The sequence below is a fragment of the Piliocolobus tephrosceles genome, chromosome 17 (genome assembly GCF_002776525.5).
Source record: "Piliocolobus tephrosceles isolate RC106 chromosome 17, ASM277652v3, whole genome shotgun sequence".
NCBI classification, from domain to species: Eukaryota; Metazoa; Chordata; class Mammalia; order Primates; family Cercopithecidae; genus Piliocolobus; species Piliocolobus tephrosceles.
In genome coordinates this window covers 73419669-73433279 of record NC_045450.1, presented here as the reverse complement: position 1 = coordinate 73433279, position 13611 = coordinate 73419669, and the positions used below count along the sequence as shown (strand labels likewise).

Here is a 13611-nt window from a genome sequence, read left to right as displayed (position 1 = left end):
GGGGCAGCAGGCATCTCCAGGACACCATTCTGAAACCCGGATCTAGAAGCCCCATGACCCGGCCTGGCAGGGCCCCCAGGTGACCCTCACTCCCACATACGGGCAACACACAACATGTGTGCAGGCATGTGGCAGAATGTGCCAGCCAGCCCGAGGGGCGCTGGCCGCTGGAGGAGGTGAGGGGCGTCTGCAGCATGGCCGCAGCACGTGGGGCCCAAATCAGGGCCAGGCCTGCCCCTCGGTGGCCTCACACCTGTCCTCCCACAGCAGCTGCCTCTGTTCTTTCCACTCCCAGAAATGCTCATTTTTCACGGCTCTGCTCAGAAGATTTCCCAGGGCCAGGGCCAGGGCCAGGCTGTGGACGGGGTGAGCTCAGCCCTTCCAGCCCCAGCCCTGGTGCTCTGAGGTCTGGTGGGAGAGCCCCGGGTGTGAGCAATGGCGCCCTGTGTTCTGATCCAGCCTCGTCCCCGGCTGCTGTGTGGTCTCTGAGAGGGGTGGGCTCGGGGTCCAGGCCTCTCCCGCCCTGATCTCCCTGTTCCCCTGGCCGTGGAGCCTCCCAGCAGCCCCTGCAGCCCTGGAGGGCTGTGAGGACAGGACTGGTCTGGCTCAACTGTCCTGTCAAGCCCCCATCCTGTTTGACAGAAGGGGAACAGGCTCTGAGAGGCTAAGTGACTTGCCTGAGACTGTCAGAGCTGGGATGGTGCCTATCATCCAGCCCCACAGCCTGTGCTCTCAGCCTGGGCACCTGGCATCTCAGCCACCAGGAGAGCCCCCGAGTCATAGATGGGGACACTGGGCTGCTGGCAGCCAGGCCAGAGCCGGGGCATCTGACGACAGCCGTGTTCTTTCCACCACACCCTGGCTTTCCCCTGTGTTTGGGAAACGGCTGTGAAGGGAAATCTTTAGTCAGGACCAGGGAAAACAGGCCTGTCCGGTCTCTCTCCCCCGACCCCGGGCCGGCCACCTCTGTCCCCCAGAGGCTCGGGGAGGGCAGGAGTACCACCCCTGACTTCTAGGCACAGCCACCCAGAAGGCTGGCAGGGGTACCCAGGAGACCCTGGAGCCTGGCCATGTCCCTCAGGCCCCCTTGGTCTCTAGAGACCCCTCGGGGTGCAGACAGGGCCCTGCTGCTCCCTGGGTGCATGGTTCAGGGTGATGAGGTGCTCTAGGACAGCCTGCGGTCGGCCTACACCTGGCAAGGTCATCACGTGCCTGGACTTGCCAGGACAGACCCTGGGTCTTTGGCCAGCGCGAGAGCTGCTACCAGGAAGGCCTGCAGGGCCTGTGAGCTCGAGTGAGGAAGTAGGAAGGTGTCAGGCAGACCTCAGGGACGGCTGGGGCCTGTGCTCAGGGAGGCTGGCCTGTGGCCCTCAGAGGGGCAGCCGTGGACGTGGCCGCCTCCCGCTCTCCTGGCTGGTCAGATGTGGGCTGCAGAGGTGGCCTCAGTGTGATACACCCTGACCTTGCCCCTGCCCGTGACCTTGGCAGGATGATGACGAGAGGGATGTGGATGCCAGCCCCCCAGCAGGGCTGCAGGAAGCTGCAACGCTGGCCCCTACACGGAGGTCACGGCTGGCCGCCCGTTTCCGGGTCACTGCCCACTGGCTGCTGGTGGCGGCTGGGCGGGTCCTGGCTGTAACCCTGCTCGCGCTGGCAGGTACGCACTGAGGCAGGGGCACCGGCAGTCACACTGGGAGGGGTCTTGGAGTTCCCTGAGGACTGTGGAGACAGCAGGACACGTGGCACCAGCCAGGTACAACCCTGTGTGCCCCTGCCCTGCCCCGCAGGCATCGCCCACCCCTCGGCCCTCTCCAGCGTCTACCTGCTGGTCTTCCTGGCCATCTGCACCTGGTGGGCCTGCCACTTTCCCGTCAGCACTCGGGGCTTCAACAGACTCTGCGTCGCAGTGGGCTGCTTTGGCGCCGGCCATCTCATCTGCCTCTACTGCTACCAGACGCCCTTGGCACAGGCTCTGCTCCCGCCTGCCGGCGTCTGGGCTAGGTAACGGCTTGCCACACAGCCCCTTTTTCCTCCCGCCCTGGTCGTGCCCACCTGGCCCGTCTAGCCCCTGTGGCCCCACTGCCTCCGGGTGGTGGGCAGTGACAGGTCTTCTCTGGACAGGGTGCTGGGTCTCAAGGACTTTGTGGGCCCTGCGAACTGTTCCAGCCCCCACGTGCTGGTCCTCAACACCAGCCTGGACTGGCCCATGTATGCCAGCCCCGGCATCCTGCTGCTGCTGTGCTACGCCACGGCCTCTCTGCGCAAGCTCCGTGTGCACCGCCCCTCCGGCCAGGCGAGTACCTGCCACCCTTGGGGGGTGGTCCGAGGTCAGTGGCGTAGCCATGGCGTAGCAGTGGCTGGATCTCAGCTCACTGCAAGCTCTGCCTCCATGGGGCCGATCTCAGGACCTCCCGCCTCTGGGTGGGGTGTGGAGCTGGTCTGGGCTCAAGGTGCTGGTCTCTGCAGAGGAAGGAGGCGACAAAGGGGGACGAGACTCGGGAGCTGGAGCTGGCAGAGCTGGACCCGTGGCCCCAGGATGGGGAGGCTGCCCAGGTGAGCAGCCAGCTGGGTGGAGGCGCCAGGGTGGGAGGCGCTGGGCCAGCCCCTGCGTGGCTCACCACTGCTTGCCCACAGCACGTGGTGCCCACAGCACCCGACACGGAGGCTGATAACTGCATCGTGCACGAGCTGACAGGCCAGAGCCCCATCCGGCAGCGGCCGGGTAAGTACCGCGCACTCCGAGGTACGGCTGGGAAGGGGGAGGCCGGTGCTGCCCCCTGGTGACCGCCTGGCGCTCTCGCATGCTCGCACCGCACCTCTGCCTGCCGCCCCCTCGGGCGCCCAGGGCATCCATGTGTCGGTGTCCCTGGCCCCTGAGACCCCCAGGGCAGCCGAGTGGCTGCGTGGTTGATCCCCAAGACCCCATGGGGGGGCCCTCCAGTCTCCCAACTCCTCCCCAGAAAACATGGCTACACTGTCTTGTGCTGTTCGCTCTGGGAGCTGCTCGAGGTGGGCGGGTGGCCCCAGGAGGCTGCTTGTCCAGGGCAGGGGCTGGCCTGGGAACTCCGTGTTGGCCATGTCGCCTTGGGAGGGCCTGGGGGCTCTTTCTGGCTACTTTCTTTCTTTACCCTAACCCTTGATTTTTCATTTTGCAATGTGTTTCTGAATGAAGCAAGTGAAGCCAGGGCCCCGGGGTGGGGGTCCCGAGTCTTCAGGTGCACAGGGCTGGAAACGGGGTCAGGGCTACCTTGTGCGCCCCACCCTTTCAAGGAAACTGAGGCCCAGAGAACAGCAGGTGCTGGCAGGGCGATCCCTGATGCTCGGGAAACGGTGTCAGCTCCACCGCTGGAGCCTGTGTGTTCTGCCCATAGCTCACCATGGCCACCGGGGGCCTGTCCCTGCTGCTGTATGCTTGCCCATGGCCTGGATTTTTTTTTTTTTTTTTTTTGAGACGGAGTCTCGCTCTGTCGCCCAGGCTGGAGTGCAGTGGCTGGATCTCAGCTCACTGCAAGCTCTGCCTCCAGGGTTTACGCCATTCTCATGCCTCAGCCTCCCGAGTAGCTGAGACTACAGGCGCCCGCCACCTCACCCGTCTAGTTTTTGTATTTTTTAGTAGAGACAGGGTTTCACCATGTTAGCCAGGATGGTCTCGATCTCCTGACCTCGTGATCCGCCCGTCTCGGCCTCCCAAAGTGCTGGGATTACAGGCTTGAGCCACCGCGCCCGGCCTTCATGGCCCGGATTTTAGGGCATAGTCAGGGTGGGGAGTGCCTGGAGATCACCCTGCCGGAGCTGACCTTTGTCCCCACCTGCAGTGCGGCCCAAGCGGGCTGAGCCCAGGGAGGCATCCCCACTCCACAGCCTGGGCCACCTCATCATGGACCAGAGCTATGTGTGCGCACTCATCGCCATGATGGTAGGTGGCCGTGGGGGTCGGGGTGGGATGGGGTGGGGGAAGGTGGCTGTGCAGCCCCCTCCCTCCACCGCGCGGGGGGGGGGCATCGGGGGGGGGGGTGCGCTGGGCGGCCATGCAGTCCCCTCTGCCACGCAGGTGTGGAGCATCACCTACCACAGCTGGCTGACCTTTGTGCTGCTGCTCTGGGCCTGCCTCATCTGGACGGTGCGCAGCCGCCACCAGCTGGCCATGCTGTGTTCGCCCTGCATCCTGCTGTACGGGATGACGCTGTGCTGTCTGCGCTACGTGTGGGCCATGGACCTGCGCCCTGAGCTGCCCACCACCTTGGGCCCCGTCAGCCTGCGCCAGCTGGGGCTGGAGCACACCCGCTACCCCTGCCTGGACCTTGGCGCCATGGTGAGTGTGCACCACCACATCCAGGGGTGCCTGGGTGCATGGACCTGTCAGGGTCATCATCCTGTTCAATGCCCATTGCCCAGGGGGGGAGTAGCAACGCCAGGAAGGTAGATCCGTGTCTGTCTGTCACAATGGGGTCCCCTTCTGCCCACCCAGGGCCAGCCCAGAGTAGCTTCTCAGCGTTTGTTGAGCAAATAGACAACCTTGTGTTGGCATGGGCACCAACCCTACATCCCGACACTGTGAGTGTGGGCTCTGCCCGTTGGCACGGGCACCACCCCTGCACCCCTGACGCTGTGTGTGAGCATAGGCTCTGCCCACTGGCACAGCCCTGGGTCTCAGTGACAAGCTGTGCAGGCCATGTGTTCACGGGGTGCCTGTGTGTCCATGTGAGCTGGGTGCCAGTATCATGTCTGGGCACCTGTTTGCAGGCCAGCGGGTTGTGTCTCATCTTGTGAGACTTGTGAGCCTGTGTGTGCAAACACGTGCAGCTGTGTGTACACCTCCACATAAGCCTGTGCGCATATGTGAGCATGCATGTGGGTAAATGTGCACTCCAGCATGTGGACACGTGTGCATGTGTGTACATGGATCTGTGTCCATGTGAACTAGTGAACCCGTGTGACTGTGTGTGAGCGCGTGTGAACCCATGCACTCATCCGTGGGTATGGAAGTGTGTGCTCATGTGCCTCTGGGTGGGTGTGAGCGAGAGGGTGTTTGGTGCCTGTGGGAGGCCGGTGTAGATGGGCTGGCGCCAGCCGCCTCCCTAAGGGCTCTTGCCCTGGCTATGGGAGGGGTGCGGGGCCCCCCGGCTGACTGTGACATACTGCTCTTGTCGCAGTTGCTCTACACCCTGACCTTTTGGCTCCTGCTGCGCCAGTTTGTGAAAGAGAAGCTGCTGAAGCGGGCAGAGGCTCCAACTGCACTAACGGAAGTCACTGTGGCAGACACAGGTGAGTGGCAGGCCAGAGGTGGGGGCTGCCCTCCTGCCCCCCCGCCCTGATGCCATCGCCTGCCCCCGGCTTGGCCCACAGAGCCCACGCGGACGCAGACGCTGCTGCAGGGCCTGGGGGAGCTGGTGAAGGGCGTCTATGCCAAGTACTGGATCTATGTGTGTGCCGGCATGTTCATCGTGGTCAGCTTCGCCGGCCGCCTCGTGGTCTACAAGATCGTCTACATGTTTCTCTTCCTGCTCTGCCTCACCCTCTTCCAGGTGGCTGGCGGGCCGGGTGGGGGCTGGGGCACGGACCCTCCCCGCGGCCCTCACCGCCCCCCTCACCCGGCAGGTCTACTACAGCCTGTGGCGGAAGCTCCTCAAGGCCTTCTGGTGGCTCGTGGTGGCTTACACCATGCTGGTCCTCATCGCCGTCTACACCTTCCAGTTCCAGGACTTCCCCGCCTACTGGCGCAACCTCACTGGCTTCACCGATGAGCAGTGAGTCCAGGCTGGGGTGGTGGGGCAGCGGCGCTGGCACCCCGTGCACTTCCCCAGGGCTCCAGCGGCTCCACCAGGGGCCGGGCCGGTGCTGAGGCTGACCCTCCGCAGGCTGGGGGACCTGGGCCTGGAGCAGTTCAGCGTGTCCGAGCTCTTCTCCAGCATCCTGGTGCCCGGCTTCTTCCTGCTGGCCTGCATCCTGCAGCTGCACTACTTCCACCGGCCCTTTATGCAGCTCACCGACATGGAGCACGTGGCCCCGCCTGGCAGGCGCCTCCCGCGCTGGGCTCACAGGTGCGGCCCTGCCCTCCCTGGCTGGCCTTGGAGAGGTGCAGCCTCCTGGGCCAGGGAGGGAGCCAGGTGGGATTTGGACAGGAGCCACATCCTCCATTTGCTCACATCGAGGGGATGGCAGTAGCATGGAGGTCCCGGGGACAGTGGGCATGAGTTCCGACGCAGCTATGCGCCTTACTTGGCAGCTGCAGCAGCAGCAGTGCAAACAGGGCTTCCTCCAGGCCCAGGAAATAAGAGGGGCGGGAGCCCAGTTGGGAGATGCCATTTTCGGACTCTCTCCCAGGCAGGATGCAGTGAGCGGGACCCCACTGCTGCAGCAGCAGCAGGAGGAGGAGGAGGAGGGCCCCAGGGATGAGGGGCTGGGCATGGCCACTCCCCACCAGGCCACCCAGGTGCCTGAAGGTGAGTCGGGCGGGCAGAGCACAGAGGCCACCCAGTCTGCTGTGCCACATCCCAGCTGGGGGGACGTTGACAGAGTCCCCTCTGAGCTCCAGAGCCTCTTCTGCACAGGGACCTGGGACTCCCCATTTCCACCCTACACTGACCCTCACACCGTCACAGGCGCAGCCAAGTGGGGCCTGGTGGCCGAGCGGCTGCTGGAGCTGGCAGCCGGCTTCTCGGATGTCCTCTCACGGGTGCAGGTGTTCCTGCGGCGGCTGCTGGAGCTGCACGTCTTCAAGCTGGTGGCCCTGTACACCGTCTGGGTGGCCCTGAAGGAGGTGAGTGTGGCAGGCACCTCAACTTCCCGTCGGGTGGGGTTGCTCTGGCCTGCCTGGCTGTCCTCCCCAAGCCCAGCCCCACGTGCCCGCTGCCCTCAGGTGTCGGTGATGAACCTACTACTGGTGGTGCTGTGGGCCTTCGCCCTGCCCTACCCACGCTTCCGACCCATGGCCTCCTGCCTGTCTACCGTGTGGACCTGCGTCATCATCGTGTGTAAGATGCTGTACCAGCTCAAGGTTGTCCACCCTCAGGAGTATTCCAGCAACTGCACCGAGGTACCGGCCCCCGTAGGCGGAGATGGGAGGAAGCTCCAGGCAGCTGCGTTCACAGCCCCACCCTCCCAGGGCAGCTGCTTCAGTGCAGTGGGGCCAAGGGGGCTTCCTGGAGGCAGCATCCTTTGACCTGATCTGTGGACCAGGGGTCCACTCCCCGCACACAAGGGTGTCTGGTAGGGGTGGAGTCCCAGGGTCTGCTGCAGTGAGGAGGGGAGGGCCCCACCCCAGGCCTGGGCAGGGAGAGACGGTCAGGCAGCTGCTGCCTGGCACTTTCTCACACATCCCTCCTCCCCGGACCTCTCTTCACTCCCCTAGCCCCTGCCTGTGGTCTCCCTGTTTCTCAAACACCGGGTCGCCTTCCCTGTGAAGGTGGCTCCGAGGCCAGCAGCCCTTGTGTCCTTGGCTGGGGCAGCAGTGGGCCTGCCCCAGAGCTGTGGTTGTGGTGGGCTCCAGGCAGGGCCAGGGGGGCACTGTGGCCTGGGAGGGGGCACTGATGCCCGGTCTCTTGCCAGCCCTCCCCCAACAGCACCAACCTGCTGACCACGGAGATCAGCCAGTCCCTGCTGTACCGGGGGCCCGTGGATCCTGCCAACTGGTTTGGGGTGCGGAAAGGGTTCCCCAACCTGGGCTACATCCAGGTGAGTGAAGGGCTGGTGGGTGGCTGGGCGGGCGAGTACCCGGCTGCCCCCTGACCGTTGCCCCCCCACAGAACCACCTGCAGGTGCTGCTGCTGCTGGTATTCGAGGCCATCGTGTACCGGCGCCAGGAGCACCACCGCCGGCAGCACCAGCTGGCCCCGCTGCCCGCCCAGGCCGTGTTCGCCAGCGGCACCCGCCAGCAGCTGGACCAGGATCTGCTCGGCTGCCTCAAGTACTTCATCAACTTCTTCTTCTACAAATTCGGGCTGGAGGTGAGGCAGGGACGTTGCCTCCTCCTGGGGCAGGGCTTGGCCGTCGGAAGGGAGGGCTGCACCGTGCAGGCACCGGAAGCCTGGCCCCACCTGGATCTGCCTGGGCCACGGGGCGGGGGACAGGGCCCGGCAAGGCTTCCCCCGGCCTCCTGTGGCGTTGGTGTTGACAAGAGGCAAGAGGCAAGAGGCCAAGGCAGATTTGCTGTACTGTACAGCCCACCTCCTGGAGCCTTATTTCCCCCTGCATGATGGCAACTGCCAGCCACTCCAGCCCTCCTGACAGCACCACTGGCCCTGTCCTTGCTTGATGCCCACAGCCTCTAGACGGGGCTGCTGCAAGCCTGAGGCCTGCCGGGTGGGACCAGAAAGCCCCTCTCTCCTGACTCACTGCACCCCCACCCCCCGCCCTCCCCCGACTCACTGCACCCCACCCCCCGCCCTCTCCCCTCCCCAGATCTGCTTCCTGATGGCCGTGAACGTGATTGGGCAGCGCATGAACTTCATGGTGACCCTGCACGGCTGCTGGCTGGTGGCTATCCTCACCCGCAGGCACCGCCAGGCCATTGCCCGCCTCTGGCCCAACTACTGCCTCTTTCTGGCTCTGTTCCTGCTGTACCAGTACCTGCTCTGCCTGGGGATGCCCCCGGCCCTGTGCATCGGTGAGGATCACGTGGCTTGGGTGGGTGTAGGCTTTGTGGCTTTGTGGACGCCCGTGGGGTGTTTCCCGCCTGCCCCGGGCTCCTGTCCACCCTCCTGGACTTAGCCTTGGCCTCCCACAGTCCCTCCTGCCCACCCCACATCCTACCCAGGTGCCCTCATCTACATCCTCTCTCGGGGGCGGCCTGGCCCCCTCCAGGCTCTGTTATTCTTTCAAGATAGGATATTGGGCAAAAAAGAAATATTTCAAACCTTCAGGAAAGTTGTGAGTCACACAAGGAGCGCTGCGTCCTCTCTGGTCCCCACGTGGGTCGGCCGTGATACCTCACACCCAAGAGCTGCCTCGAGCGTCTCCCGGGGGCGGGTGTCCCTGAGCCCACAGCCCCGCACGCACGGACCTGTCTCCTGGCAGTGCCACTGTCAAACGTGTCCTCTGCATTCAAACGGCCCTGGCCTCAGCACCCTGCTTTGTGGCTGTTTGGTTTTCAGATGGGATCTGGTCTGATGTTTGCTCTAGTCTCTGGTCTTGGGTCTAGGCCACCCCCGCCTCTCCTGTCTCTTGGGAAGTTCCGGAGGGAGGCCGGCAGCGTTGCTGACGCCCCGAGACTGGATTTGCGTGGCTGTCCTGGTGATGAGGGTCTGCTCAAGGCACACAGCACCCTGCAGTCTGAGATGGGGAGTCACATTTGTGCATGCGGCCGGCTCAGGGGCCGCATGCACCTGCCCCAAGTGGCACCCAGCCTGTTGGCACTGGTGGGCTGTCTGGCATCAGCCTGTGGCTTCATATAACAGACCCTTTCTGTTGTCTCTGTGCGTCCATCAGCTGGGTTTCCCATCCAGAAGAGCTCCCATTTCTCACTGGCCACTTCCTGAGAATTCTGTCATCCACAGACACTGGGCTTCCCCTCTGCTGAGTGGAGGCCCTGGCCCCTCTGGCCACACACTGTTACGTGGTCTCCCCGTATTTGGCTGGGCGTGGTGGTTCACACCTGTGATCCCAGCACTTTGGGAGGCCGAGGCAGGAGGATCCCTTGAGGCCAGGAGCTTGAAACCACTCTGGTCAACACAGCAAGAACCTTTTTTTTTTTTTTTTTTTTTTTTAAAGATGGAATCTTGCTTCATCACCCAGGCTGGAGTGCAGCGGCACAATCTCAGCTCACTGCAGCCTCTGCCTCCCTGGTTCAAGCGATTCTCTGCCTCAGCCTCCCAAGTAGCTGGGATTACAGGCAGGCACCACTATGCCCAGCTAATTTTTGTATTTTTTTGGTAGAGACAGGGTTTCATCATGTTGGCCAGGCTGGTCTTGAACTCCTGATCTCAGGTGATCCACTCCCCTCAACCTCCCAAAGTGCTGGGGTTACAGGTGTGAGCCACCACGCTCGGCCCTATTTCCTAATGGCGGTTTCCTGTTTCCTCAACTCTTCTACGTATGTTAATTGGCATCTTCCGTAAGGAAAAGCTGTCCTTTGTCCTCTGCTGATTTCTTTACTCAGGTATTTGTGTCTGTGTGGACACTGATGTTGGTCGTCGTCTCTGGGACTAGCACTGTATAGTCTTGTGTGGTCCCAGCTTCAGGCCCTGGGAGCTCCGGGCCTTCTCCACCTGCCCCGCCCTTTGCAAGCCCATCTTGTTTTCTTTTTCCTTTTTCTTTTTTTTTTTCAAGACGGAGTCCTGCTCTGTCGCCCAGGCTGGACTGCAGTGCTGCCATCTCTACTCACTGCAACCTCCACCTCCCGGGTTCAAGCGATTCTCCTGCCTCAGCCTCCCTCCTGAGTAGCTGGGATTACAGGCGCCCACCACCACACCCGGCTAATTTTTGTATTTTTAGTAGAGACGGGGTTTCACCATGTTGGCCAGGCTGGTCTCGAACTCCTGACCTCAGGTGATCTGCCCACCTCTGCCTCCCAAAGTGCTGGGATTACAGGCGTGAGCTGCCCCATGCGGCCCTGTCCTGTTTTCTGCTCCCAGGCATCGCTGCCTCATCTTCTGCTTCCCAGGTTCAGCTCTGAGCTCACAGCCACTGTTCTGGGGAGCCCGATCGAGTTCCAGGAGTGTCAGGTTTAGAGCCGGGGGTCTGGGCGCCGGGTGTGCCTGTTGCTACAGGGCTGCCCCTGCCTCTGGGCCCCCCACATCTTTCCTGTAAAACACCTGCGTTAGAGAACCCGGGTTCTCTGACATCGAGGCAACTTTGTTTTCGTATCGTGAGGTTCCCTCTGCGGCAGACGGTGTGTGGGTTTTGCAGATGTGTGGAGTCACATCCACCCCCTCAGTCCTTAGGGTCCAACCCTCCCTGCCTCCCAGGAAGTGTGGCCAGGGGCCGGCAAAGCCATGGCTTCCTCCCCCCGCAGGCGCCTCCCATCCCTGGCACATGGTCCCGTCAGGATGCCACGTCAGCAGGACTCAGCAGGTGCTGCTGGGTCTGACTTTCACTTGGCAGAGCACACTGAGGTCTGTCTAGGCTGTCCCGTGGATCCCGGTCCCACGTGCTGAGCAGCGTTCCCTGTTGTGGCTGCTGCAGGTTGAACGTTTCCCTGCTGCAGGTGTCTGCACTGCATGCGGCTTCTGGCTGTTTTCAGAGCGGTCATATCACACGCACTGTCGTATCATGGACGATGAGGCCGTGTGAGCCACAACCCAGGGAGGCCCAGCAGCCCCCATCCCCCATCCCCGTGCTCTCCAGCCTCCCGCTTGGTTGCTTTGCCCCCGGGGGCTTGGTGCATAGTTGACGGAATGTGTGTGTGTGAACACACAGGACACTAGAGCTGTCAGTTCTCAACACACCAGGTGTGTGTGTGTGAGGTGATTCCCATGGATCCTGAGGGTTGGTGATGAAGTCTCGGGCTCTGAAGCCACTGGTCAGCAGGTGGGGATGGGATATCTCAGGCCCCAGGCAGGCCAGGCCCTTCCTAACATGACACCCCCACCACCAGATTACCCGTGGCGCTGGAGCCGGGCTGTCCCCATGAACTCCGCGCTCATCAAGTGGCTGTACCTGCCTGATTTCTTCCGGGCCCCCAACTCCACCAACCTCATCAGTGAGTGCCCCCCCCCACCCCGGCCTCCAGAGGACCCTCCGAGCAGGTTCACACCCCACAATCCGCTCACAAGTGTGCACACAGGCTTGCAAGGGCAGACATGTAGTCAGGCATGTGGCAGTCTGCAGGCCCTGACCTCACACGCACACACATAGACCTCAGCATGTGTGTACGACAGCCCTTGTGCAGACGCCCCCGCACCAGGGCTCCCTCAGTAGCACCCGGCCACTCCCCCAGGCAGACGTGTCCCCGCTCCCAGTGGCTGCACGCCGACAGGCCTGGGGTGGGAGGCGGGCTGTATGCACCGTGCCCACCTGGTGTGGGTCCTCGAGCAGCACAGCAGCGGCTCCTGCGTCCTGCAGGCGACTTCCTCCTGCTGCTGTGCGCCTCCCAGCAGTGGCAAGTGTTCTCAGCTGAGCGCACGGAGGAGTGGCAGTGCATGGCTGGCGTCAACACCGACCGCCTGGAGCCGCTGCGGGGGGAGCCCAACCCTGTGCCCAACTTTATCCACTGCAGGTGGGTCCCACACCACCCTCCATGGGAGGTCCTCTGGGAGGGGTGGCCGGGGCGCCCGCCGTGACACTCCGGCCTGGCAGGTCCTACCTCGACATGCTGAAGGTGGCCGTCTTCCGGTACCTGTTCTGGCTGGTACTGGTGGTGGTGTTTGTCACGGGGGCCACCCGAATCAGCATCTTCGGGCTGGGCTACCTGCTGGCCTGCTTCTACCTGCTGCTCTTCGGCACCGCCCTGCTGCAGAGGGACACGCGGGCCCGCCTCGTGCTATGGGACTGCCTCATTCTGTACAACGCCACCGTCATCATCTCCAAGAACATGCTGTCGGTGAGCCCAGCCCCCGGCCCCACCTGCCTGCCCTGCCCTGGGGCCCTGCTGAGCCTGCTGACCCTGCTTTCTCCCAGCTCCTAGCCTGCGTCTTCGTGGAGCAGATGCAGACCGGCTTCTGCTGGGTCATCCAGCTCTTCAGCCTTGTGTGCACCGTCAAGGGCTACTATGACCGTGAGTGGCGAGGATGGCGGCTGGGGAGGGTGTGGGGAAGCCTCCTGCCCCTGGGCCTGACCCTGACCCTTGCTGGCGCCTGCCTTGCAGCCAAGGAGATGATGGGCAGAGACCAGGACTGCCTGCTGCCCGTGGAGGAGGCCGGCATCATCTGGGACAGCATCTGCTTCTTCTTCCTGCTGCTGCAGCGCCGTGTCTTCCTCAGCTATTACTACCTGCACGTCAGGGCCGACCTCCAGGCCACCGCCCTGCTGGCCTCCAGGCAAGCTCTGGCCCAGACACAGCCCAGAGCTCCCGTCTTGGGGCTGGGAGGAGGCAATGGGAGGGACCTCGCTGTCTCAGGCCCCAGCCGGTGGAGAACAGGCTCCACCCCTCTGTGACATGGGCGTGTCATCTAGAGCACGAAGGACAGCAGACCCAGGCACCATGACACCCTGCCCCAGTGCTGGGTCTGTCAGAGACCACAGGCTGCAGTTCCGACGGTAGCTGGTGTCTCACCCCCGGCCGACTTGCCTGCTAAGGGCTACGTGTCCCACTGGCGGGAGGGCCCCTGGGTGGTATCACAAATCCCCCAGGGAGGGGTTCGGGCTTGGGGCCAGCTCTGCCTGCTTCCCTGCAGCTCCAGCTGGGTGGGTGCCACCAGACACCCCTGCATCTGTACGGCAGAAGGGCTTGTCCTCACCACAGACAGCACAGAGGGTGGGGGCAGTAGATGATGCCTCCCCTGTGGATGCCTCTCACCCAGCATGGGCCGAGAGGAGCCGGCTGAGCCGTCCCGGGCTGAGCGGGAAGCGGCGCTGCCTATGCTGCTGGGGCTGAGTGCCTGGTGCTCACACCCCATCCCTGCCTCCCGACAGGGGCTTTGCCCTCTACAACGCTGCCAACCTCAAGAGCATCGACTTCCACCGCAGGACAGAGGAGAAGTCCCTGGCCCAGCTGAAAAGACAGTAGGTACCTCT

General features: G+C 63.4%; 1 protein-coding gene across 3 annotated transcripts in view; it reads left to right on the top strand.

Annotated features, from left to right (window-relative positions):
* Nucleotides 1-13611, top strand: part of PIEZO1 (piezo type mechanosensitive ion channel component 1) — a 64808-nt gene that overhangs the window by 40917 nt on the left and 10280 nt on the right. For all 3 annotated transcript variants that reach the window (XR_003306747.2, XM_026447367.2, XM_026447366.2), the window contains exons 6-28: nt 1489-1657; nt 1788-2001; nt 2122-2293; nt 2467-2553; nt 2635-2722; nt 3816-3916; nt 4052-4312; nt 5154-5265; nt 5347-5525; nt 5599-5747; nt 5859-6041; nt 6325-6443; nt 6603-6760; nt 6860-7036; nt 7549-7674; nt 7746-7946; nt 8401-8605; nt 11534-11638; nt 12001-12154; nt 12235-12478; nt 12556-12652; nt 12743-12914; nt 13510-13599. Coding sequence is in view for 2 of the 3 variants with exons in the window: in XM_026447367.2 (XP_026303152.1) it covers nt 1489-1657; nt 1788-2001; nt 2122-2293; nt 2467-2553; nt 2635-2722; nt 3816-3916; nt 4052-4312; nt 5154-5265; nt 5347-5525; nt 5599-5747; nt 5859-6041; nt 6325-6443; nt 6603-6760; nt 6860-7036; nt 7549-7674; nt 7746-7946; nt 8401-8605; nt 11534-11638; nt 12001-12154; nt 12235-12478; nt 12556-12652; nt 12743-12914; nt 13510-13599 (3563 nt within the window). In the remaining variant the exon portion in view is untranslated. The remainder of the gene's footprint in view (nt 1-1488; nt 1658-1787; nt 2002-2121; nt 2294-2466; nt 2554-2634; nt 2723-3815; nt 3917-4051; nt 4313-5153; nt 5266-5346; nt 5526-5598; nt 5748-5858; nt 6042-6324; nt 6444-6602; nt 6761-6859; nt 7037-7548; nt 7675-7745; nt 7947-8400; nt 8606-11533; nt 11639-12000; nt 12155-12234; nt 12479-12555; nt 12653-12742; nt 12915-13509; nt 13600-13611) is intronic.